Below are 27,970 nucleotides of genomic sequence, written 5' to 3' on the forward strand. Positions count from 1 at the left end.
AAAAGGTTCCAAAATGACATAGTGAGACAAGACACACATTTATTAAACATAAAATTCATTATATTGCTATTGCTCTTGAGTCTAAAAAGGTCCTCAGGTGCAGATGTACTGTACACAAAAATGACAGGTTGAAAAATCACCAGTCATTTGCAAGAGTACATGCAACACATAGGAACAAAAACTGTAAATACTGTAATACTGTAGTGTCTTCATTCAGGTCCTGCACACATTGAAAGTAGTTCAAAGTATAGATGGGTGCATGTGCATACAGCACCAGCAACATTGTGTGAACCGGAGTTAGTGGGCCAAAATTAAAGACACATAAATTAGTCACATTAGGACAACCAAGGGGTGAGGTTTGTGATCCTGGGGTTAAACTGTAGTTAAAAAAACAACACTTTATGCTGGAACCATTGACTTGTATAAAAGTGGCGGGCATCATGGAGAAGCTTCAAAATTCAGTGGAACAAATCTCTGAAAAGAAAAAAGAAAACACATTTTATAGTAACTTGTGATTGCATATACCGCATTTGTGACAGGCTTTCATGTATAAGCAAAAAATATATAGAAAACACTTGCTAATAAAAAAAAATTAAAAAAGAAGGCGTTCTTCTTAGGCACTGACTCGATTCACATCTGAATCGTAATTCTTATTTTTCCAATTCTATATCAATTATAATTTTCAAGAATCTATTTTTAAAGGAACGTTTTTGTAGGACATTGTTGCGCTTCCTCTGTGCATATACATCATAAGTCAGTGGCCAAAAGCAGCTTTTGTAACATGTAAACGGTTTTGAAAAGGTTTGATCATAATTTTCATACCAAATAATATATTGCAAGAATAGGCTTGAATCAAAATTGCGTTAAATAGACAATCGATTCTGAATCAAATTGTTGCTTCAAAGAATCACAATCGAATCGTGAGTTAAGATTCACATCCCTATTGTACAGGATTCTATGTATTTTTTGTGTGGTGATTAAAGTATCGATACTTTTGGCAATCCTAAATCAGATAGTTGTTTACTGTAAAACAAATAGCTATAATAATTCCTTAATTTCTCTTGTAGGAATAATGAAGTACATCTATCTATGTATCTATAAATTAAAAGCACAACAATAAATGTTCAAGCAATTGTGATAAGGCTTTTAAATCAGGCATCAACATTATTGTACGCATGTAAAATTAATATTAATGATGCTCAGGTTTGTACTCACAGTGGATTCTTCAAAGTACAAAAGGAACGCCACCGGATTTCCGCAGCGGGGTCGAGGATGGGAGAATGCATGATCGTCTGAGACGGAAAGAGAGGTATACATAGAAACCTCCTCGTCCAAACGCAGCTCGGCGAGAGGAAGACCCTTACGCAGCAACGCGACAGCTGTGTTTGTCACACAGGTCTTCTGGTCTGTAACAATTAAGGGTGACTTAAAAAGTTTATGAAGATGCAGAAAAGATGGGGTAGGAGTTGTTACCTTTGTGCACAATGTGACCGACTGTGTTGACCTTACGAATGGGGTCACACACTTCTCCCAGTTCTGATGTAGCCGGACCATGTCGCTCCTGATGGACCGAACGCTCCTGCTTTTCAAAATGTGCAGTTCGGACCATTTTTTCGCCAGTTGAATAAAAGATAACCGACTCTCTTGGCAGTGCTGGCATAAATGGCTTAGCCTCCTCTTCATTGTTACAGATGTTATTGGTCGCTGTTTTTTCTTCACAATGGGTTTGAATCTAAAACAATGACAGACAATTAATATAATAGGAGTTTCTCTAAGGTTACAATTTGGACCTCTTTTCTTACAGGTGAGGCATCAACTGGGAAAAGTGCTTTCTGCGTGCCATCTTTGGTGGCACTTTGCCCATCCTCTTGGTCATCAAATAATCTTTGGACAATCTCCTGCCAAACATGGAAAGAAAATTTACATTGCCAGTGTGATAAGTAGTATAGCAATTAATCTTTAAGAAACTCCAGTCATTTTTTTAACTTGCCACACAAAACCTATTTCTTTGTTGGTATGAATGATGATGAAGGTTCATACCTGAGGTTTTTTTAGTTAAATTATGAGGAAAAGGTAGCAATATTACAAAAACAAAAATCATGCGAGATTGGTTTTCAATTTTTTTGTAGTTCTTTCTCAGGAACACAGACAAACTTTGCACAATGAAAATAAATTGCTCATAGTGATGATGGTGTGGCTATGGCAACATAACTATTCCCAATACAGTGATACCTCTCTTAACGAATGTCCTAGTTCCTGTTACTCTTGGTTAACGATGGAAATCATTACCAAAATGTTGCCTCGGTGAACATTGGTCTTTGTTTGTGTCCAATATTGCGCATAATAAACAGTTTTATTTTACCCTTGGTGTGTTGACAGCATTGCTTGCTTATTCAGCCCTCTTGATTTACATGGGTAAAATCAAATTTTGCGATACACTATGGTCCTGTACATTCTCGCCTCCCCCCCTCTCCTCTTCCTCCATTAATCCCCTAATTTCCCAAAGTCTTGCGGTGTTAATCAATAAGAGTGCTCAATGAAGGTAAAACTTACGTTTAATGTTCATTTCTCCTTTACATTGCCATTTATTTGGCCGTGATTTATGCATGTTAATAATTACCAAAACTCCTTCAATCCAGCACATCCCCCATGTTCTGCAGCAACTCCACTGGCCACCCATCAAACACCGTATCCATCCACCCATTCATCCATTTTCTACCGCTTGTCCCTCTTGGTATCCAATTTAAAACAATTCTCCCCACTTTCAAAGCTATCTGTAAACTTGCCCCGTCATATCTTTCTGACCTGCTCCATGTCGCCACGCCCTCACGTTCCCCAAGATGCTCGTCATCTGTCCATCTCACTGTCCTCTTATATGGACTGTCCACCATGGAGACCCAAGCTTTGAGCTGCTCAGCCCCTCATCTTTGGAACTCACTACCACCAGACTTTTGCAATATGGACTCAATTTCCCTATTCAAATCAAGACTCAAAACACACATACTATTTGCTATTGCAGTATCTTGTTACAGACATTTCCGCCATGTTTGATCGAGGTAATGTATGCTAACAGATGACACCTGTCGTTGTGTTTACTAGAAGTGCAACACCACAGGTAACCCACGCTATGGTCCGTACCTAGTTTCAGGGCCATGTTTTTCTTCTTTTTCGGTACATATTGTGGGGGTAAAGAGAACAGCTTATTTTCCTCTCAAAGTTATTTTGTTTTTTTTGCTTGTCATCACAAACATTCTGCAGTAAACATAGTAAATGGTGTAGTGAAAACTATACTACTGATAATACTTTTTTTCAAGTTAACATTTACTAAACAACACTTTCAAATGGTAAATTATTTTTAATGTTCTTCAATTACTTATATAGATCAGTGCTTTTCACCCGTGCTTTGGCATACGGCAAGCAGTGACTCACATTGTAGTTTTTTAAAACCCAGTACAGTGGCTTATATTAAAAAAAGTACATTAAAATGCAGTTTAAATTAATGATAAAAGATTATTTCAGGTTATTTCAATGTTTTTTTAATCAACAAACTCAAAAATGATTTGAACAAACCGTATCTGCAGAGTTATTTAGTAGTTATAACAGAGAAAGGGAATCTTTGCAGACTATAGCTGCTGATCATTCTCAATGTTGTGTTTAAACTTATTTCTTTATTTTATTCTTCTGGGCTGCACTTCCAGCTGTGTAAGGGGAAGAGGCACAACGCTGAATTAATTGCATTGTGACAAGCTTGACTTTCACGAAGGTGGAACGGGAGGTTGTGCACACAAAAACACACACAAATTCACAGATCACGGTCAATAAAGGCGTATTGTTCATCACAATGACATTGTGATAATTTTTTATTTTTTATTAATAATTTTGCAAATTCATAAAAATTTTAAATAATCCCATGTACGTATTCACAGCCTTTGCTCAATACTTTGTTGATGCACCTTTCGCAGCAATTACAGTCTCAAGTCTTTTTGAATATAATGCCACAAGCTTAGCACACCTATCATTGAGCAGTTTCACCCAATATTTTTTGCAGAACCTCTCAAGCTCCATCAGGTTGGACGGCAAGTGTTGGTTTTCATCAAGGATGTCTCTGTACATTTCTGCATTCATCTTAGTCTAGTCAGGGAGGTGAACAAGAACTTGATGGTCATTGTGTCAGAGCTACCACATTCCTCTGTGGAGAAAAAAGAACCTTCCAGAAGGACAACCATCTCTGCAGCAATCCATCAATCAGGCCTGTATGGTATAATGGCTAGAAGAAAGCCATTTCTTAATAAAAAATAAAAAGCCAAAATGCTCTCAAGACTCTCAGACCATAAGAGACAAAATTATCTGGTCTGATGAGACAAAGATTAAACTCTCAGCCTCAAGCGTCATGTTTGGAGGAAAACAGGCACCGCTCATCACCAGGCCAATACCATCCCAACAGTGATGCATGGTGGTGGCAGCATCATGCTGTGAGGATGCTTTTCAGCGGCAGGAACTGGGAGACCAGTCAAGATTGAAGGAAAGATGAATGCAGCAATGTACAGAAACACCCTGGATAAAAAACAACGCTTCCCATCCAATCGGACGGAGATCGAGACGTCCTGCAAAGAACAATGGGCAAAAATTGCCCAGAGATAGGTGTGCCAAGCATGTGGCATTGTATTCAAAAAGACTAATTTCTGCCAAAGGTACATCAACAAAGTATTGAGCAAAGACTGTGAATACTTACATACATGTGATTATTTGTTTTGTTTTTAATTTTTAAATAAATTTGTAAAAAACCTTTTCACATTGTCATTATTGGATATTGCCTGTAGAACCTTGAGGACAGAAATGAAAATATTCCATTTTGGAATAGGGCTGTAACATAACAAAATGTGGAAAAAGTGAAGCGCTGTGAATACTTTCCGCAAGCACTGTACTTGCTTGCTTTGGTTAAGGTACTAATGTTTTGCTTAATGTCAGCACTTCCGGAAATTATGATCGACATTAACCGTTTGTGTTTATGCACAAGATTTATATTGTTGGACAATTGAATTTCCATCCATCCATCCATCCATCCATATTCTATATAGCCTATTTAATTGAAACCCGCGCCATATTGCATTTTTTTCTCCTTCTCATGACTTTGCTGATGTAAAATTAAAATTTTATTAATGTAATATTTCAACTATTCTCTAAATCTGTTGTTTACGGTCCAATGTCTTATTCCGAGTGGTCAAATGTTCCTCTAATTTTTATTTTAAAAGGTGATTTCCCTAAATCAATCAGAGCATGAGGCCTACCTATTTTAAATACATGACATAGAAGTTAGCTAGAGTTGAAGTTGAAATTGAGGTATTTTGTTTCCCCCACACCACACTACAACAACTACACACTGATTGACAACAGCTTTTTTAGCCTATAAAATATTTAGAAAAAACATAATATGATTTCCTGCTCTGACCTCCCGGTGGGGGGTTTTGCTGTTAGACTCCATCAACCTGGGAGTGATGGGTGTGTTGAATTTCTGAAATAGCATGACATAATAGGAAAGTAGTGACTATACAACAAGTTAAATGAAGTAGAATGTGAACACAGAGTTGTACACACCATGGCAGACATAGGCTGACGTCTGGTACTGTGAATTCTTTGTGGTCTCCCTTGTGTGCAGCAAAGACCAAAAAAACAACAACAGTGTCACAATATTGAAAGCAGGAGAGTGAATCAGGCTTCAATCTACCTGTCGTTGCACCCTTGGCTGTCTCTGTCAGATTATTTCTAACTGGAACTCTTTGTACCTGCATGAAAAAAACCAAATAGAGTCAGTAACTAAAGTCATCTTTGAACAAGCGCCACAATGCAGAAAATGTATTTGTTGAAATGTATGACGCACGTAGTATTGGTGCTCTTGTAATAAAGTTAAAATGGTATTCTTGTAATATTTTAACAAGAGCATTCTCTAAATTCTGGTCCTTTTCCCATCTGTGGTGTGCAATTTTGATTGACTCAATTATTGTTTAGTATGTTTGTACTGCTCAACATACCTATGATAACATTTGCTTAATCCATAAAAGACATTCTACAAATAAATTGTTAAGTGTAGACTTCCTGTGATTATTAAGATTACTGTCCAATATCTTATCCTGAAACATTCTGGTTTATGACAGTCAATTAAATAGTTTTTTTCCATCTTCGTTTTTGATGAAGTTATTTCCCTAAGTCACAGCATGAAGCCTACTTATTCTGAATATATGATACTGGAGTTAGTTTGGGTCGAAGTTAAACATGACGGAAAGCGTTGGATTCGTAAAGATGAGCGATGAGACATTAAAAATAGAAAGCTGCTGCTTGCTGAATCATAGAACATTTGAGAACATAAGGACTGTGCTGATCGGCGCAGGATAATATAACATGTACCTGTATGTAGATGTAGTGTAGTGCGTACGGCACCGCCCGTTCCTATAGGTTTACGTCAACTGCAATGAGCCTCATTGTTAATTGCTGTAATGTATTAAATGATCGAACAATATGGAAGAAACCACAAAACTAATCATATCATAGCAAGTTTAAAATAAAAACGGTAAACAGTAGGGATGTAACAGTATCAACATCTCACGGTACGATATCACGGTATTAAGGACACTGTACGATATTATTGTGGTATATTATCCAAGGTGATGTTTACTCGTATTTCCCGCGATCTAGTTTTTTGGGTGATTTTCATCCTTGCGCTGCGATGTGACCGGCTGACTGTGTTGCCTTGGAAACATTCGAGACGAAAGCCGTGCGCTTTGCTTTGCAGAACGCAGACTTTCTTACCTCCGCCAAAGAGCTTATGTTTTCGCCAGAGTTTGTTTGACATTTTGCTAGAAACATAACTCAAAAGGTTCTGGACAGATTTTGATTAAATGTCCGAAAACAAAAATGTTTTCCATCTTCTACAAACACGCTTCACTTCCTGCTTACGGCGTTCCACGCCCCCATCTTGCCAGTCCTGCGCTCTGCAGACGATTCTGGTAGATGTAGTTTATTTTCAGACCCAGCCAACACTAAAGTGCCAGAAAAAAACTACACACCAAGTTTTTTTGTTTGATACCGTCACGCGTCACGGCATTATTGTGAATACTTAGAAACTGAAATACAGAGTTATCTACAAAACCGATACATCCCTAATAAACAGTTAAACAAAAACAACTTACCGCATTACACAGCCTTTTGCACAGATTGGGTAAAGTGGGACAGGAAGTACGACACAAATCAAATAAATCTGATTGTCAGGATAAAATGCTTGGTATTTGATAATAGGTTACTTAACTATGTTAAAAGCCCAAAAATCCAAACAAGTCCACCCATCATTTACTTCTGCTTGTTTTTTGTTGAATAAATCCCACATACCAACTGTATCATGCGGATGTACGTGTTGAACTTGTCTGTTGGTGTCGAAAAGCCACGCCGCCGGCTGCAGTAGCCGGTGAGTGTTGGAGGAGCACTGAGCATGCAGCAAACTTACAGCACAGCCACAAGGCAACTGTACTCGGTGGAATTTATGGGCAAGACTCAATATATCAATAAATTGCATCATTGCCACAAATGTTAATACAGTCTTCCCTTCCTACATCGTGCTTCAAATATTGCGGTTTTAACACACGGGAGATTTTTTTAAAGCATGGTCTACAATTTTTTGGTCCTAAATTAAGTATTTTTATGCATAAAAGTGGCTGAATAAACCAGCAATATCAATATAACAGTAGTATTAGCAACTAGACAGGGCTAAACCAAATAGGGTGTGCTGCTCAATATTGTAATAATTATCTCAGCCTCAGGCAGCATTACTACATTGGATTAAAGGAGTGTTAATGTGACTAAAAAGGTGATATTTAATGTGTAAGGGGCTCTCATAATGTTGAAAAACGTATTTAGAAAGTAAACAGTTTTTCATGCTCTAGCTATGAAAATATTTGACTCATAATAATTCCTACTTTGTGGGAATTTATTTATCGCGATAATGTCTAGAACCAATTAACAGCAATAAACGAGGTACGAGTGCACTAGGGGCCGCTACAGGGAGTAAAACAATTATGCCGAGATGTAAAACAAATGGCAGCATGAAACAGGTGGGCGTTAAAGCCAAGGTTTATACCACTACGGAGGAGATTTTGCCGTTATTGGCAAGTGGTCGCCATAAGAGAGATGGCCTTGTATGTGTTTTTTATTTTCCTCACACTGCTAATCAAGTCTTTACTTACAAACTGTCTGGTAACAGTTTTTAGTCTATATGATATTTAGGAAATACAATATTTGTACATTTAGAAAAAAATTGCAAATGGATATTGACAATTTTCTGTTCTGACCTCCCGGTGGGGGGTTTTGGTGTTACAGTCTCTCAGCCAGGGAGTCATAGGTGTGTTAAATTTCTGAAATGGCATGACATAAGAGAAAAGTAAGTGACTAAACAACAATTTCATGTTAAAGAGCACAAGAGCACAGAGAGTTGTACACACCATGGCAGATACAGGCTGATGCCTGGTGTTGGGAAGTCTCTGTGGTGTCCCGATATTCTCTGTGTTGCAGCACAGACAAAAAAAACAACGTCACAATATTGAAAGCAGAGGAGTGTGCATCAGGTTTCAAGCTACCTCTTATTGCTCCTTTTGGGGTCTCTGTAAGATGTTTTCTAACTGGAACTCTTTGAGCCTGCATGGGAAATTACTTTAGCTCAAAATACTATACAAAGGACATACATTAGACTAAAAAAAAAATGGACATACTGTGTAGATAGAGCTGTGTCTGCTGGATGAGTTCTGAGGTGTGGCACGCAAGGGCCCTCCAGCCTTCACCCCTGTGTTCTGTAGGATGCTTCTCAGGGCACCGGGGTCAGCGGAGAATTCCACCGACTTCACTGATGCAGTTACAAACCAAAAAGGAGCACATATTCACTGGTGTACAAGGATGTACTTATTTGTCATTTAACTCACATCGATCTCACTCATACACAATACTCGTGGATCTTTTAGCATGTGATCATCTCACAAATGTTATCTTTATCATAAACACTGACTTTTTGGACTATTTTGACTCTTCTGAAACATATTAACAGTGTGTCTCAGGGCATATCGTTAGACAAGGTTGTGTGAATGTGAAGCTCAAGCTACCTATTAAAAGTTAGACCCATTATGGGTGGATGGAATCGTTTGTGTTTTGGCGGAGATGAAAAGAAGTATGAACTGTGGGAAACTAAGTTTTTGCATCTGCTGGATTCAAAAAGCACCATACTGGGTGAACTGCCCGGTGACGATGACGACAATGTTGCGGGAGAAGACGCCAATAAAAATGAAGAGGTGTATGCAGCTCTGATTTAACTACTGTACAATAAAAGTTTGTCCCTAGTCATGACAGACGCCGCAGGTGATGACAGGAAGGCGCTGCAGATCTTGAGAAATCATTATGCTGGTAAAGGGAAACCACGCGTGATTAGTTTGTACACAGAATTGACATATCTTCAAAAAGGAGTGAACAAGGGTGTCACAGATTGCATCATCTATGCAGAGAACGCTATCACAGCACTGCGCAATCCAGGAGAAACCGCAATGATATTAAAAGGCCTGCCCGATACATTTAAACCATTCTCTGTTTATTAGACAGAGTGGTGACAAGTTAACATTTGCTGAGTTCAAAATCAAGCGGAGGAGCTATAAGAGCACGGAAAAGTTTGGTGCAGCTGGCTTTGGAGAGGACAGCATGATGAAAGTCAAAGGAAGAGACGATTGGAAGGAGAATATCACCTGTTACAGCTGTGGCAAGAAGGGACAAAAAGCGGTGGGGTGCGCGTCAGCCGCTGGTGAGTGCAGCAAGCAGAAACAATGGTGTCATTTTTGTAAAAGTGACAGAGAAAGCGGGACAGAGTGAAGCAAGCAGTGGATGAGGACCGCACGTTCTCACTCAAGGTGAACGGTGCCCCGCTCAAAGAGGTGGAGCTGAAGGGCTTTATGGTGGACTCGAGAGCATCAAAGCACATCATCACAGACAATGGCCATTTTGTGACCTTTGACCCCACTTTTAAGTCCCACAGCCATATATTGGAGCAGGGAGATGGCTAGCGGGATCGTGCTGAATAAGGGCAATGTCAATTGAGCTTGAGTGCTTGAGAGACAAAGGCCGAAGTGTGGATGTGATCCTGAAGGAGGTGCTTTACATCCCATCATTTTCCCAGGACTTATTTTCTGTCAAAGCTGTGATTGCGTAAGGAGCAACAATCATTATCAAAGGAGGACAGAATCCCCTCATTCACAAAATCGGTACAACATTTGACATTCATATAATTGATTGACTGTTTTATTTAAGCACTGTCATGAATGAAGTTGATGAGTGTAATGTGTACTGCGACATACAGACGTGGCATCAAATTTAAGTCACTGCAATTATTATGACGTGTTGAAGTTGGAAAGTGTCACCAATGGGATGAAAATGAAGGGCAAAACTGAGAAACTTAATTAAACACGTGAAGTTTGTCTAAAAGGAAAGTTTAGAAAGCAAAATATGTACTTGATCTATTCATGATGATCTTGCTGGACCTATAGAGCCAGCAGGTAAAAATGGTTTTAGATATGCCTTAGCATTCACAGATGACAGGAGTTATATTTACTTATTTCCTGGAAGCTAAGAATGATACTATTATAGCCACAGAGAATTTCATTTCTGATGTTGCAACTTAAGAGAATCAAATGTATTAGATCATAAAATGGAGCCGAGTTTACGCCTGCTTTATTCAAATCGCTCTGCTCTGAACAATGCAATTAGACATGAAACCTCAGCTCCTTATACGCCCCAACAGAATGGGACAGCTGAAAGAACCTGGAGAACCTTGTTCAAAATGGCAAGATGCATGCTGACTGCCTGCAAATTGCCAAAAGCATCCCAAACTACTGCTTTTATAAGAAACATATGGGGCAGACACCATATTACTTAACTGGAAAATACATGACCGCTCTAAAATGAATATATTCGGTTCAAAATGTTACGAATATCAGTGGCCTAGTGGTTAGAGTGTTCGCCCTGAGATCGGTAGGTTGTGAGTTCAAACCCCGGCCGAGTCATACCAAAGACTATTAAAATGGGACCCATTACCTCCCTGCTTGGCACTCAGCATCAAGGGTTGGAATTGGGGGTTAAATCACCAAAAATTACTCCCGGACGCAGCCACTGCTGCTGCCCACTGCTCCCCTCACTCCCAGGGGGTGATCAACGGTGATGGGTCAAATGCAGAGAATAATTTCGCCACACCTAGTGTGTGTGTGTGTGACAATCATGGGTACTTTAACTTTAACTTAATAAATACGACAAGAAAAAGTTGGATACACGTTGTAAAAAAGGAATCTTTGTTGGTTATGACAAGAACAGTCCTGCATATATTGTTTTCTATCCTGACACAGGGAGAATACTCCGAAACAGGCTGGTAAAGTTGTTGGTTTTTTTTCCACAAAATGCACCATAGTGTGATACTCAGATGGATAAAAGTATGAATAATCACCTTGAACATAGGAAGCAAGATGAGACTCAGTGTCCGAAAACAATCATGACAAAAGTAATCCAACAAGACATAAAAATGGAAACGTGTGACGCGGATGATACAAATTTAAAAAGTGAAAGTGACCAGTGTACATGTTATCCGAGTAGAGAGAGAAGAAACCCTGATTTTTATACAGACTATAAGTGTGAAGTCAAATGTGGCGAGGACCAGGCACAAACAAATGTTGCTTATTTTTAGAGTTGTATGTGATGTAGCCCAAACATTGAAGGAAGCCATGAGCTCCCCAAAAGCAGAAGAATGGGCTGAGGCCATGAAGAGAGAAACGGGTTATTTGATGGAAAACCACACTTTTACATTAACATTACCTGAGGGTAAACATGCAGTGGGGGGCAGATGGGTTTACAGTACACAATTGAAGATAATCCTGACGAGACAATTTATAAGGCCAGATATGTGGCAAAAAGTTATAGCCAGGTGGCTGATAGTGATTATAACGCTTTTATTGATCATATTTATTTATAAGGTTTTATTGATCCTGTGATTTGATGACATTCTTACTGCAGCGAGTGATGGGGAAACATTCAAAAGTGTGAAGCTGAATACATGGCGTTATCAACAACTACACAGGAAAGCATGTATCTGCTACATTTACTGAATGATATGCAACAGTAACAGTTTGAGGACAATCAAGGTGCAATTGCGCTTGCGACAAATCTTGTGTGTCGTCAAAGATGTAAGAACATTGACATTAGATATTATTTTGTCAGATTTGCACTTTGTGATGGAAAAATAAGTCTTAAGCCCTACTGTCCAACTGCAGATATGGTAGCTGACGTTTTCACCAAGTCTGTAACTAAAATGAGACTAGACACAATTGTATCTTTTATTTTTGGGATGTAAATATAAGTAACTGGATATGAAACAATTGTATCCTGTCAAACCAAGAACATGTGGGGGTGTTGAACTTTGTTATTGTATGTTTTTGTGAACTATTAGTTGGACTCTTGGTGTGGGTGGAGCTAACACACCGGTGCGCCTAATTATCAATAAACGGCTGCAGATGGTTGATGCCAGGTTCAGGCAGACGCAATGCTGTGTGCTGTTTGCTGTCCTCTATCTGCAGGTGATTGTTGCTCTTTGCAAAATGTCCGTCCACATACTCGCTAACCTTGAGACCTCCAAATTCGGGAGATTGGTGGGGGGTGTTAAATGGGGGAGGAGTATATTTATAGCTAGAATTAACTGAAATTCAAGTATTTCTTATATGTACACTACCGTTCAAAAGTTTGGGGTCACATTGAAATGTCCTTATTTTTGAAGGAAAAGCACTGTACTTTTCAATGAAGATAACTTTAAACTAGTCTTAACTTTAAAGAAATACACTCTATACATTGCTAATGTGGTAAATGACTATTCTAGCTGCAAATGTCTGGTTTTTGGTGCAATATTTACATAGGTGTATAGAGGCCCATTTCCAGAAACTATCACTCCAGTGTTCTAATGGTACAATGTGTTTGCTCATTGGCTCAGAAGGCTAATTGATGATTAGAAAACCCTTGTGCAATCATGTTGACACATCTGAAAACAGTTTAGCTTGTTACAGAAGCTACAAAACTGACCTTCATTTGAGCAGATTGAGTTTCTGGAGCATCACATTTGTGGGGTCAATTAAACGCTCAAAATAGCCAGAAAAAGAGAACTTTCATCTGAAACTCGACAGTCTATTCTTGTTCTTAGAAATTAAGGCTATTCCACAAAATTGTTTGGGTGACCCCAAACTTTTGAACGGTAGTGTATATATATACACTAAAATAAATACTTGACTTTCAATGAATTCTAACTATATATATATATATATATATATATATATATATATATATATATATATATATATATATATATATATATATATATATATATATATATATATATGTATTTTATTATATATACATATAAATAAAATAAATACTTGAATTTCAGTGTTCATTTATTTACACATATGCACACATAACACTCCTCTCTACTCATTATTGTATTTGAAAGTGCAATGCTTTGCAGCCAGTAGCACAGCCTTTGAAGGAGCACCTCCCCTGGTTATTGACTCCAACCCAGAATATTACACTGCCCATAACCACAGAACGCAATACAACGTAAACCGTTCGCCAACCAAAAAGTAACCACAAAACACAAGTGTTCTGTGGTTACTTTTTGGTTGGCCAAGGGGTCGTGACGACAGGCTGTCCTCACTCAGGTCCGCACGGACCTGGAGGGGGCGTGCCTTAAGTCCGGCTGGAAATCGGGAGAAATTCGGCAGAATGGTTGTCCCGGGAGATTTTCGGGAGAGGCACTGAAATTCGGGAGTCTCCCGGAAAGTTCGGGAGGGTTGGCAAGTATGTCCGTGCAACACTAAACACTACGGTACTTTACCTAATACTTAAATATGGAGCTACTGCGATCTTGTGGAGTTAAGAAAAACTATCAGGAATATCCCTACAGCCAAAGCTGTTATTGGCAGTGTAACCCCTGTGGTTATTTTTTTGTATTTACTGTAGTAAATGCTACAGTACTAAATACTAAATACTACATGTAGTAAGTACTCTGTGGTTAATTGAATAGTATGTATTATTTGGTGATTTTAAGGAATTCAATTTATTGTAAGAATAATAGATTAGCAGGTTGATTATCACTACAACAGGACCAAGGACCCCCGAACATAACCTGTTTAAAATTGTGATTGTTTTTAATTAAACTAGTCCCAGCCAATGTTCCCTCTAAAAGGCGCACGTCTGCGCAATTGCGCACTACTCCTGTGTCCTCCGCGCACGGAAAATCTATGCAACACACACAATCCAAATTCAAAAATCTAACCTAAACTCTAAACAATATATAATACATAATTTATTCTGTACCATTTTCACTGCAACACAGTGACAGGTAATAACACTGTCAAAACCTGTCATTTTATTGAGCAAAACGTATTACTGTTGACCGTAACCACACCAAAACAACATCAACAACAAAACTACTATCTGGCAAAACTGGTCACTTTCTGCCGTAATCACACCAAAACCAACTACCTGTATACGTCGTATTGACAGCAGCCGCTCTCTCTTTTTCATTTGCTGAGCGAGTAATGCGTTCACACCCACAAAAACAGTCGGAAAAGGCCAACACCACACATACGCTGTAACTGCCAGGTCGTTACGCTGTGATTAATTGATGCCCTTAACAGCGTGTGTGCGTGTTGCTGTTTTGCAGGTTAGCTTATAGCAGTAAATACTGCATGCTGACTCTTGGCAAAACAAACAAGAATAGCACAAAACCCATTTGTGCTATTATAGTGCCATGAATTTAAGAATGTTAATTTATGGATATTAATCATGTAATGCTCTTAGAAGATACATAAAAATTGACATTTAAATTTGTGGATAAATTGCAAGGAGATATAAAAAATATATTAAAATTGAGTCCAATCAACCAAAAATGTCACGACCCCCCTGCAGTACCTTTGCGGACTTACTGGTAAAAAACCCTGCATTAAAGTATTAAAATTACACGTATGTAATCCTTTGTTTATTACTGTTAATTGGTCCCAGACATGACCACGATAAATTATTTTTTGCAAAATAGGAATTATGAATCCAATACTTTCATTGTTATGGCCTAAATAACCTGTTTACTACATTCTAAATACATTCTTCAACATTATGACAGCCCTCTAGACGTGAAATAACACCCTTTTGTCACCTTTACAATATTTTAATCCAATATTAGTAATGCTGCCTGTGGTGTCCCGATATTCTCTGTGTGTTGCAGCAGACAAAAAAAACAACGTCACAATATTGAAAGCAGAGGAGTGTGCATCAGGTTTCAAGCTACCTCTTATTGCTCCATTTGGGGTCTCTGTAAGATGTTTTCTAACTGGAACTCTTTGAGCCTGCATGGGAAATTACTTTAGCTCAAAATACTATACAAAGGACATACATTAGACTAAAAAAAAATGGACATACTGTGTAGATAGAGCTGTGTCTGCTGGATGAGTTCTGAGGTGTGGCACGCAAGGGCCCTCCAGCCTTCACCCCTGTGTTCTGTAGGATGCTTCTCAGGGCACCGGGGTCAGCGGAGAATTCCACCGACTTCACTGATGCAGTTACAAACCAAAAAGGAGCACATATTCACTGGTGTACAAGGATGTACTTATTTGTCATTTAACTCACATCGATCTCACTCATACACAATATTCGTGGATCTTTTAGCATGTGATCATCTCACAAATGTTATCTTTATCATAAACACTGACTTTTTGGACTATTTTGACTCTTCTGAAACATATTAACAGTGTGTCTCAGGGCATATCGTTAGACAAGGTTGTGTGAATGTGAAGCTCAAGCTACCTATTAAAAGTTAGACCCATTATGGGTGGATGGAATCGTTTGTGTTTTGGCGGAGATGAAAAGAAGTATGAACTGTGGGAAACTAAGTTTTTGCATCTGCTGGATTCAAAAAGCACCATACTGGGTGAACTGCCCGGTGAAGATGACGACAATGTTGCGGGAGAAGACGCCAATAAAAATGAAGAGGTGTATGCAGCTCTGATTTAACTACTGTACAATAAAAGTTTGTCCCTCGTCATGACAGACGCCGCAGGTGATGACAGGAAGGCGCTGCAGAACTTGAGAAATCATTATGCTGGTAAAGAGAAACCACGCGTGATTAGTTTGTACACAGAATTGACATATCTTCAAAAATACTATTCAAGTATTAAAATTACATGTATGTAATCCTTTGTTTATTACTGTTAATTGGTCCCAGACATGACCATGATAAATTATTTTTTGCAAAATAGGAATTATGAATCCAATACTTTCATTGTTATGGCCTAAATAACCTGTTTACTACATTCTAAATACATTCTTCAACATTATGACAGCCCTCTAGACGTGAAATAACACCCTTTTGTCACCTTTACAATATTTTAATCCAATATTAGTAATGCTGCCTGAGGCTGAACCAATCAGTGGCCACTATACTGAACAGCATGCTCTGATTGGTTTAGGCTCATCTAAGGCGTGCCAAGCTTGTGGAGATCATATTCAAAAAGATTTGAGGCTGTAATTGCTGCCAAAATTGCATCAACAAAGTATTGAGCAAAGGCTGTCAATACTTATGTACATGTGATTTTTATAGTTTTTTTAATGTTTAATTAATTTGCCAAAATTTCTAAAAAAGATTTGTTTCACATTGTCATTATGGTCTTTTGTGTGTAGAATTGAATTAAGTCCATTTTGTAATAAGGCTGTAACATGAAAAAAAAATTAAAAAGTGAAGGGCTGTGAATACTTTATAGATGCACTGTTTGCACGCACGCACACACATATATACACAAATATATATACATGTATATACTGTATACACATATATACATATACACATGATTTTTATATGATCTAATGTAATGTGGTGACATGCTGAGTAGAGTTAACACTCTTCTGACCTGTGGTGGGTGGAGCTCTTTGATGCCTCTTTGCAATAGAAACTTGCTGGGGCTGCAGAAATGAAGAAGACTGTTACAAACCCATGTCACAATAAGTAAAGTTACAAGAAACCGTAGATGATCCCGACTATTAAAAATAATTTAAATGTAGTGCACAATCTCACAACAATAACAAAAGGTTTACAATTTGGAGTTGCACATACTGTACCTGCATGTGCACACCCTCATTACACAGGATGCTTGGCAAAGCAGTGTGACCAGGCTGGAATTCCTCTGCTTTGTCTGAAAAACATTGCAAAAAAAATACCCGCAACAACTGTAGCAGGAAATTATGTCAATGCTTATTTGATACACTAATAAAGCAGTTTTCCAGTCAGCAAATGTATTACAGTCGTGCTTCCAAAGTCAAAAGTCATAAAACAAAATGGAGTTCAACCAATTCTTTAACAAACTTGCCGAATGAAAAGAAAATCTTGTGAGCTAGCAGAGCATCAAAAGCAATACTTTACACAAAGTGTGACAGACACAATTTATATTTACTCCAGCAATAATGATAAAACTGCCTGAATTGCTCTGTTAACACCTTCTTGTTACCTCAACACTACTTGTCGGTCAGACCAAAGGGTTATTAGTAGAATTTCTTCACACTTGAGCTTAGAATGCTACTTAAAACAATGCCTGTACAGTTAATAAAGGTTTTATGATGGCAACAACCTGAAATAATTAATTTCACATTGAATGTTAAAGGGGTCATATGACTTTTTTTCCTACATTTAAAACACTTCCTTGTAGTCTACACAACATTTAATGGTGCTTCTTTGGTCAAAATTTTGCAAATATTTTTTTTTTTTTTTACAGCCTGTCTTCAAGGCACTTTCTGACTCTCTTTAGAACGCGCCGTTTCTTATTTACGTGCCAAAGCCCTCCTTTAGGCCAAAACCCCTTTGACTGTGTCACTCTTTCAGCCATGTTGTAGTTTTTAGCGCTTCCTTATCGAGTCTGAAATATTTAAGTTTGAACTATACGCTACTTTTTATTAGAAATGGCAACAACGGAGGACGAATGTGCATGTACAAGCCAGTCTGCCCTACAAAGAGGATAGAGGAAAAGAGAGATTATATTGACTACAACTTAAGACTATTACTAAATAAAAACTGGGGACTGCCGCAAAGGTCTTTGGTTAAACCGTTACCATATATGGATACCGTAATTTCCGGACTATAAGCCGCTACTTTTCCCCCTCGTTCTGGTCCCTGCGGCTTATACAACGGTGCGGCTTATATACGGCCTGTTCTTCTCCGACACTGACGAAGAGGATTTCGGTGGTTTTAGTACGCAGGAGGAAGACGATGACACAATGATTAAAGACTGACTTTTCATATACCGGTAGGCTGGTTATTTTGATAACGTACATGCGAGCACTTTGTATTACTTTGCACCGTTGTATTATTTGTACTCTGCACGAATGCTGTTCGCCATGTCAAAGATGTGAAAGTTTGATTGAAAGATTTATAGTTAATAAATGGGACACTTTGCGTTCCCAAACAGTCATCTCTGTCCCGACAATCCCCTCCGTGGTAGCAGGAACCCCTATATACTACGGTAATTACACATCAAAACCCTGCGGCTTATAGTCGGGTGCGGCTTATATATGGAGCAATCTGTATTTTCCCCTAAATTTAGCTGGTGCGGCTTATAGTCAGGTGCGGCTTATAGTCCGGAAATTACGGTATATCCGCTGAAGTAACTAAAGTACAATAGGTCGCTTAAGTCTCAAAATCCAAATGGCTCAATAAGTCACTAAAGTCTCAAATTCCAAACGGCTCGTTTGAGAGCAAGTTTGGAAGAATGCAAGATTTTTCTTTATATAAATATCTCCACCATGCCTCCATAATTTGATTTCAAAAGTTCAGGACTGATGGGGATCTTAAATACACAACAAATATTATACAAATTAAAAATAATTATTAACATGTACTAATAGGTAAGAAAAGTTGGTTTTGCACGATACAAACCCTTTAGGATAACTTGGATGTCACCCAACGTAATGTCATGGATTTTGTTCAACTTTGGAGACTCCGCTGTTGTTCTGTAGTAAACAACATTCTAACAAGGCTCAACAAGTCTTACTTATTAATTGATGCAAAGAACAAACAATTCTCAAATATGCATTAGATGTATTGAAAAATTGTTACACAACTGCATGTCTGACCTACTGTACATGTGAACTTACCAGATGGGTCGTTTGAAAGGTTATCCCGCACGTTCTGGCTTAAATAGCATAATTTGGTTGGCTCTTTGAGACTGAGATGAGTCATATGGTCTAAACAGACTTCCACACTGTCTGAGACACTGCTTTGATGTGCAAAATTTTTTGTCCTATAAGTGTCAGAATGCCCACACTGTCCTGCTGCAAGCCTTGCCATTCCATGAGATTCCAGCTTCCCCTTGTTTGAGTCTACGGTGCTTTTTAACCCAGCTGGACATTTAGAGGGCTTGGCAGTTATATTTTGGGTTTTCACAAGGACATTGTTTTCACGTGGACCTCTTCTTGACTGTAGAAAACTCCTTGGCTGTAAAGCTTCAACGACTGCTTTCTTTTTCTGCGGCCCGTCGAAAGGCATGGGCCGAGTGTATGGCTTTTTCTTTTTAGCTTTACCCTGTAGGTAAATGATGAAGTGTTAGAGGGCTGGGCAACAAATGATAGAAAGAAGACACTCACAGTCAAAGCTTTTTCCTCCCACTGAGTGAAGTCAGATGCTGAAGGTCGGAGGGACTTGACAAGCACAGGAAGTCTGCTCCTTTTTAAGTATGCTGGATCTTGGTTCTCAGATTCTTTGTTAGGAAGGTGCAGTGCTGGCACAGGCTTCAAATTCTTGGGGTCCACTGGCATTTTGTTATTTTCACTTTTTATCCTAAGTAAAAAACAAAATAGTAAGGGTTATTGAGAATGGATTATAATGTATGATCAGGGTGAGTGTGCCTATAACTTGGCATTGTTGCATAGAAGAAACCATCCATAACTAAAAAAATGTATGTATTCAATATCATGGCATAACAGAAAAGTGAAATAACATGTTAAATGCTGTAAAATTAGCACTCGCCTCAAACACCCTTTTTTTCAAGGCAGACATCCACTATGAGGCACCTGGAGAGTTCAGCAGATTGACAAAAATTAAAGGGGAACTGCTGTTTTTGGGGGAATTTTGTCTATCGTTCACAATCGTTTTGAGAGACAAGAAGACAAAAGTTTGTTTTCTCTCTTTCAAACATAAAAATCGGCTTGTTCTTGGTTGTTAGCAATGCAGCTAATGGGAGCGATCATTTCAACCTCTAAGTCACTTTAAAAATGTCTTCAAAAACCGTCAACAGTACTTACCGTATTTTTCGGACTATAAGTCACAGTTTTTTTCATAGTTTGGCCGGGGGTGCGACTTATACTCAGGAGCGACTTATGTGTGAAAATATTAACACATTACCGTAAAATATCAAATGATATTATTTAGCCCATTCACGTAAGAGACTAGACGTATAAGATTTCATCGGATTTAGCGATTAGGAGTGACACATTGTTTGGTAAACGTACAGAATGTTCTATATGTTATAGTTATTTGAATGACTCTTACCATTACGTTAACATACCAGGCACGTTCTCAGTTGTTTTTTTATGCGTCATATAACGTACACTTATTCAGCCGGTTGTTCACTATTCTTTATTTATTTTAAATTGCCTTTCAAATGTCTATTCTTGGTGTTGGGTTTTATCAAATAAATTTCCCCCAAAAATGAGACTTATACTCCAGTGCGACTTATATATGTTTTTTTCCATCTTTATTATGCATTTTCGGCAGGTGCGACTTATACTCCGGAGCGACTTATACTCCGAAAAATACAGTAATTTACGTTCTGCAGCCTGTATAATAACCAAGCTGTAGCAACATTGCTATTGTAAAAGCCAACACTGAGGAACTCTTTTTCCTATCGTAGTAACACATCGGCGTGCTCCGGTATTAGTCGTAAAAGCTAACTACGGCAAGAGATAAGCTACCATCTACAACAGCACGAAACACGTTTGGGTTTGTAATACACAACACTGCGATGCAACACTAATTTGTACTGACTGAAAAACATGAACAATCATATTACAGTATCTGTAACATATTAGCCTGTATTTCATATTTTGTTTGTACACAGCTGAGCTGGCCAGACAGCGTATGTACTGTAGTTGTATTAACACACATAGCGTGCTGCATATATCATGATCGATATTAAAATAACTCACTCGATGGACAGTTGTTCGTCCGGTCCAGCTGGCCGGGGACATTATCTGTTGATTTTGGGTAAGCAATCCATTTATGTCGAAATAGCTTGGCTCCAATTTCCATATTAATAGTGTCAAAATTGCTTTCATCCCCCTCTCCCGGCTTCCGTCTGCTCTAACGTCTCACTATACGTTCGTGCTTGCTTCTATAAGCAGCAGTATATTAAGCTTCAAAAGGTATAAGGTTGTAAATCCTCATTTGTCCAAAAATAGTCGTCTTTGTTGTCTGTTACTAAGTCTGACATGATTAGAAAACACTCGCATTTGATTCCGGAAGTAGGAAAACACATGTTGCCAGAAGTCAGACGTGTGCTGCTATGAAAACAGAAATCAATGCGCGGGATAAATCAGTCCCGGAAATGACTAAAATTGTCAAAATACAGTAAATATTGTACATATTGCATATTGTTATGAACGTGTCTGTTACTACATTATATACAGACTTGCACCGTGTATATAAAACGTTGCTGGAGGGTTTTGAAGTTGTTTTAGAGTGATTTGAATGCTACAACGGTGAATCCCATTAGCCGCATCTTTCAAGCGTTTTCTTTCATCTTTAAAAATCGTTAAAAAATCAAATAAATAAAGACGTGTGTTCCTGTCTCTCATAATGATTGTGAATGATAGGCAAAATTCCCCAAAAAAGTGCAGTTCCCCTTTAAGAAAATACATATTTTTCAAATCTGCTTAAGCCAGCGATTGTCAGTATTTCCTGTAATACCACTTTAGAGTACACGGATTACTCTCACTCATCTAATGAACTGAAATATTGAGAACCTGATATTTATTTATTCAGTTGTATGTGTCAAACTAGATGTTGTCTAGCAGTAGCGGGCTCTCACGCACCCGTGACCCCTCACCCTAGGGGAGAGCCATACTATTCGAGGAGCACTGTGCTGATAAGTTATGTCAAAGACCATAGGCGCAGATCCCGTGGGTGCTTCGGGGCCTGAGCACCCACGTGGGATTGATGGCAACTTTCAATCTTTAAATTAATTTTTCAAAAATCAATCTTGTTGTTGTTAATTTTGTGGCGAGATTAGCTCGTTTTACATACTAAAAAAGTAACTGATTACAGTCTACAATTATCAAAGCCTGACCAAATGTTAATGTGCCCAAAAGTGAACTAATGACACAATCATCTTGACTTCGCTCACGAGTGAATGAAGGGCATACTTACTCAACAGCCATACATGTCACACCAAGGGTGGCAGTATGAACAATGCCAACACGGTCATAAACATGTACCAAATAGTGAAACCACACTAAACAACAACGACAAACACATTTTGGAAGAATATTTGCATCGCAACACAACATAAACACTACAGAACAAATTCCCAGAATTCCCTGCAGCACCAACTCTTCCGGGACGCTACAATATAAACAAACGCCATTGGTGGATCTACACCTAACATCCACTGTAATGATACCACGGACTAGATACGCTATTGTTGATAGATAGATAAATACATAACTCGCACTGATCTTAACCTCAATGACCTGGAATCTGTGTGGGCGGAAATCAAATTTAAAAACGCTAAGCCGGTACTAATAGTGACTGTTTATAGACCCCCTAATCAGAGTGATTTCTATGGGGTTTTGGAAGAATGCTTGGCGGGGACAGACAACGTGGAGAAAATTATAACTGGGGATCTGAACACAGATATTCAACGCAAAGATGCGCCTGTCTTCAGATCCTTCAGCAAGTTTTGTAATCTGCACGGTCTTTCCCAGCTAATAGCGCTACCTACAAGGGTGTGTGATTCCACCCAATCAACCATAGATCTCATTCTCACTTCAGACCGGCCTAAAATAAAAAATAGTGGGGTCATGATCTGTGGTGTTAGCGACCACTATCTAACCTTCTGCACCCGCAAAATAGCTAAACCTAAAGCCAATGGCCACATAACAGCCCAATCCAGATCCCTCAAAAAATACTCCAATGACAATTTCAATTTAAAATTAGATGAGTGGGACTGGTCCCCTGTGCTCGCGAGCAACCTGGTCGATGTTGCTTGGGATCGCTTCAAAACGGCGTTCCTAAAGATACTAAATGACATGGCTCCCGTGAAAACAGTCAGGATCAAAGCCCGCTCGGAACCATGGATGAATCCGGACCTATTAGCTGCCATAAAAGACAGAGACAGGAAATACTCTGAATACCAAAAATGTAAAACAGAAGTAGATAAACAACCCAATAATATCAACATCAAATTACTCCTTTCAACTCTCAAAAAGCAATGCAATAAATTAAGAAATAAGTCAACCAACCTGACTAAATCCTTTAAAAAAAATTACATTAACGACAAAATAGAGGAAAACACAAATAAGCCACATGAGCTCAGGAAAATTCTCAACAACCAGCTTCCTGGTTGCAGCCAGAAACTTAAAACAAGACTCACCAACATCAGCATCAAGGAGGGTGACTCCCTCATTACAGACAAAATGGAGGTAGCTAGCAGACTTAACATCTTTTTCACCAGCATAGCCGCAACCCTTGTCAACAAGCTGTCCCACCACTCTGGTCGCTTTGGTGTAGAACACATTAAAGCCTTCTACAGAAAGCTAGGAGTATCCAACGATGATTTCAAATTAGAAATGGTCACAGCTGATGAGGTGTTTAAAAAATTGAGCGCGCTCCACCCTAACAAGGCCACCGGCCTTGATAATATTCCCTCCAGATTCCTCAGGGACTCTGCCTCCATCATTGCCCCGATTATCACGCACATAATAAACCTATCAATTACACAAGGCCAAGTACCAAAAGATTTTAAGATTGCAAGAGTAACTCCCCTCTTTAAAAAAGGAAGCAAATTGGTACCTGGCAACTACCGACCTGTTCCTATTCTCAGTTCCATTTCGAAAGTAATGGAAAAAATAGTTTATAAACAGGTCGATAGTTACCTTGCCACTAATAAACTCATGTACAAATTCCAATCCGGCTTCAGAACTAACCACTCCACTGACACATGCCTTCTCTATCTGACCGACCACATCAAACATGAGGTGGACGCGGGCAAATACTGCGGCATGGTCATGCTGGACCTTCAGAAGGCCTTTGACACCGTTAACCACGCTATACTGTTGGATAAGCTCAGAGCAATCGGATTTAACAAAAACTCATGGAGCTGGATGCAATCTTACTTGGAGGGGAGGGAGCAGGTGGTAGAGGTGAATGGCACCGTGTCCCCCCCCCCCTCTCTGTGAGCTGTGGAGTCCCCCAAGGCAGTATATTGGGACCTTTACTGTTCCTAATATACATAAACGACATGTCATCGGCATGCGACTGTGAATTGTTTTTGTTTGCGGATGACTCTGCCTTGCTGGTATCCGGCAAGGACAAGTCACAGGTGGAGAAAATCCTCAGTGCTGAGCTCTGTAGAACTTGCACCTGGCTCGCTGACAACAAGCTATCCATACACTTAGGTAAAACAGAATCCATCCTGTGTGGGTCCCACATCAACCTCAAGAAAGTCAATGACTTCACCATAATAGTGGGTGACATTGTTATCACCAGGAAAGATGAGGTCACCTACCTAGGTTCCATTCTAGAGGCTAACCTTTCCTGTGATAAAATGGCAACCAAGGTAATCAAAAAGGTTAACCAACGAACAACATTTCTCTACAGAATCTCCTCTCTGGTCAACAAAAGCACCTTGAGGATTCTAGCGGGAACTCTCGTTCAACCCTTTTTCGATTATGCATGCACCTCCTGGTACCCTAGCACCTCCAAAACCCTCAAATCTAAACTCCAAACATCTCAGAACAAGCTAGTCAGGTTACTGCTAGACCTCCACCCCAGATCCCACCTCACTCCTACCCACTTCTCTAAAGTGGGCTGGCTCAAGGTGGAGGACAGAGTTAAACAACTAGCACTGAGCCTAGTCTATAAAATCCGCTACACCTCCCTGATACCGAAGTACATGTCAAACTACTTCCTTAACGTAAATGACCGCCATAACCACAACACCAGGGGGAGCTCCACTAACCACGTTAAACCCAGATTCCGAACTAACAAAGGTCTTAACTCATTCTCTTTCTATGCCACATCAATGTGGAATGCGCTCCCAACAGGTATAAAAGAAAGGGCATCCCTATCCTCCTTCAAAACCGCAATAAAAGTTCACCTCCAGGCAGCTACAACCCTAAACTAACACCCTCCCCGGATTGCTAACAATCAAATGCAGATACTTTTTCTTATGCCTTCTGATCTCTCTCTCTCTCTCTCCCTCTCTGTCCACTACTTTATGTCCATATCCTACCCCCCCCCCCCCCCCCCCCCCCACACACACACCCCTGATTGTAAATAATGTAAATAATTCATTGTGATTATCTTGTGTGATGACTGTATTATCATGATAGTATATATGATAGTATATATCTGTATCATGAATCAATTTAAGTGGACCCCGATTTAAACAAGTTGAAAAACTTATTCGGGTGTTACCATTTAGTGGTCAATTGTACGGAATATGTACTTCACTATGCAACCTACTAATAAAAGTCTCAATCAATCAAAGATAGATAGTACTTTATTGATTCCTGAAGGAATCAATAAAGTACTATCTATCTATCAATCTACAAGAGCGTATCTAGTCGATACTACTATGATTACATCGATATTTTTTAACATCACAAATCTTCTTTCGTTTTTTAATTTTTTTTTATTATATTTATAAACTCAGGAAATATGTCCCTGGACACATGAGGACTTCGAATATGACCAATATAGGATCCTGTAACTACTTGATATCGGATTGATACCCAAATTTGTGGTATCATCCAAAACTAATGTAAAGTATCAAAAAACAGAAGAATAAGTGATTATTACAATTTAACAGAAGTGTAGATAGAACATGTTGAAACAGAAATCAACCAGATATTAACAGTAAATGAACAAGTAGATTAATAATTAATTTCCTACCACTTGTCCTTAATAATTTTGACAAAATAATAGAATGATAAATGACACAATATGTTACTGCATACGTCAGCAGCTAAATTAGGAGCCGTTGTTTGCTTACTTACTATTACAAGACAAGTCTTGTATGTTCATTATTTTATTTAAGGAGAAAATTGCAATAAGAAACTTATGTTTAATGTACAGTAAGATTTTTTTGTTAATAGAAAGCCAATAATGACATTTTTTGTGGTCCCCTTTATTTAGAAAATTACCAAAATACTTTTGGTACCGGGACAACAGTAATACACACACACCGAGCATCCACTGGCAGAAATGTAGATTGGCGCCTATGTCAAAGACAACACCAATTGATGTTCAATTCTTTAAGGGAGCAATTAAACAAAGTTTAGCGTGAGCAGAAATCCACAAACTATGCTGCAGAATTAATAGGGTTGGCCACAATCGTATGATATTCTATTAAACGATCTGTGTTGGCCCTGCGATGAGTTGGCGACTTGTCCAGGGTGTACCCCGCCTTCCGCCCGATTGTAGCTGAGATAGGCTCCAGCACCCCCCGCGACCCCGAACGGGACAAGCGGTAGTAAATAGATGGATGGATGGATGGAGGCCGTGCCACACTTTAAAACCCTCTTGATATTATTACTTGTGAAATAAACAAAGAAAACTATCAGTACCTTATGCACAATGGATTGACATATTCCATTGCAAAATAGGAAAAACAATTCAAGGCTAAACACTGTAGTGACGTGGTTGCTTACCTCAAACAGTCAGTGCGGATTTTGTTGTGACTTTGCGCACGAAGAACTGGAGAGGAGTCCATTACGACTAGAGTGGATTCAAACAAGTCAAATGTGAGCCACCAAACAGTGCATGACAAACATTCATTTATAAATATGTGATACATCCCTTCATATTACGGTGAAGCTCAAATGACCTTCGCTTTACCTTATGTTAACACGAAAAGCACATTCGCACAATACATGTATCCAAACATTGTTTTAAATGCGCAAATTACGATACATTTGATAAAGCCAACGTAACACAAACTACATTGTTGTTAGCATCCAAACAGCAATGACCACTTCGCAGTTAGCTTGCAGCTCAACCAACAGCTAAACACTCATACATACGTTAACCAAACACTTCAAGACGTTAGACTACTTGCTGCTTCTCTAAAACGTGCTAATTATTCTGTTTTCATTAATTTAGTACCAGTTTAAAGATCTTCTTGGGATGCTCTTCTACACGGCAACGTTGTCTACAAACTTCCTAGAACTGCAACCGTTTGGATGTAGCGCCTTCACCATTGGCCACATTTGGAAACTGTATCAGCCAATCAGCACGACTGCTGTTTGGTTGTATTTTCTTTTGGCCAATGAGCGACGGTTTTCAATAAACAGCTCCATGGCAACCAAGCGAAAAGGTCTATCATACCATTTCATTGCACTTTCTCGCTTTTTTGAACATACAATATATATATATCCATCCATCCATTTTGTACCGCTTATTCCCTTCGGGGTCGCGGGGGGCGCTGGATATATATATATATATATATATATATATATATATATATATATATATATATATATATATATATATATATATATATATATATATATATATATATATATATATATATATATATATATATATATATATATATATTATATATATATATATATACACTATCGTTCAAAAGTTTGGGGTCACCCAAAC

The 27,970-nt window shown here is 38.8% G+C and overlaps 1 protein-coding gene across 2 annotated transcripts; it reads right to left on the reverse strand.

The window, feature by feature from the left end:
• Nucleotides 1–17: 17 nt before the first annotated feature.
• Nucleotides 18–27,598, reverse strand: troap (trophinin associated protein). Of its 2 annotated transcripts, XM_062052896.1 has the most exons (19): nucleotides 27,467–27,598; nucleotides 27,013–27,079; nucleotides 19,729–19,921; nucleotides 19,240–19,666; nucleotides 17,215–17,288; nucleotides 17,007–17,058; nucleotides 15,523–15,653; nucleotides 15,392–15,449; nucleotides 8,754–8,884; nucleotides 8,622–8,679; nucleotides 8,487–8,545; nucleotides 8,337–8,399; nucleotides 5,726–5,783; nucleotides 5,596–5,645; nucleotides 5,450–5,512; nucleotides 1,803–1,898; nucleotides 1,474–1,732; nucleotides 1,216–1,406; nucleotides 18–474 (listed from the first exon to the last, which is right to left on the reverse strand). In XM_062052896.1, exons 2-19 carry the CDS (start codon nucleotides 27,072–27,074, stop codon nucleotides 439–441), a joined length of 2,061 nt encoding a protein of 686 aa, XP_061908880.1. In that variant the 5' UTR covers nucleotides 27,075–27,079; nucleotides 27,467–27,598; the 3' UTR covers nucleotides 18–438. The 2 variants fall into 2 exon arrangements, with proteins under 2 accessions (XP_061908880.1, XP_061908881.1); XM_062052897.1 differs by lacking the exons at nucleotides 17,007–17,058; nucleotides 17,215–17,288.
• Between the last annotated feature and the right edge of the window lie 372 nt (nucleotides 27,599–27,970).

This window comes from Entelurus aequoreus, linkage group LG07 (genome assembly GCF_033978785.1).
Source record: "Entelurus aequoreus isolate RoL-2023_Sb linkage group LG07, RoL_Eaeq_v1.1, whole genome shotgun sequence".
Taxonomy (NCBI): Eukaryota; Metazoa; Chordata; class Actinopteri; order Syngnathiformes; family Syngnathidae; genus Entelurus; species Entelurus aequoreus.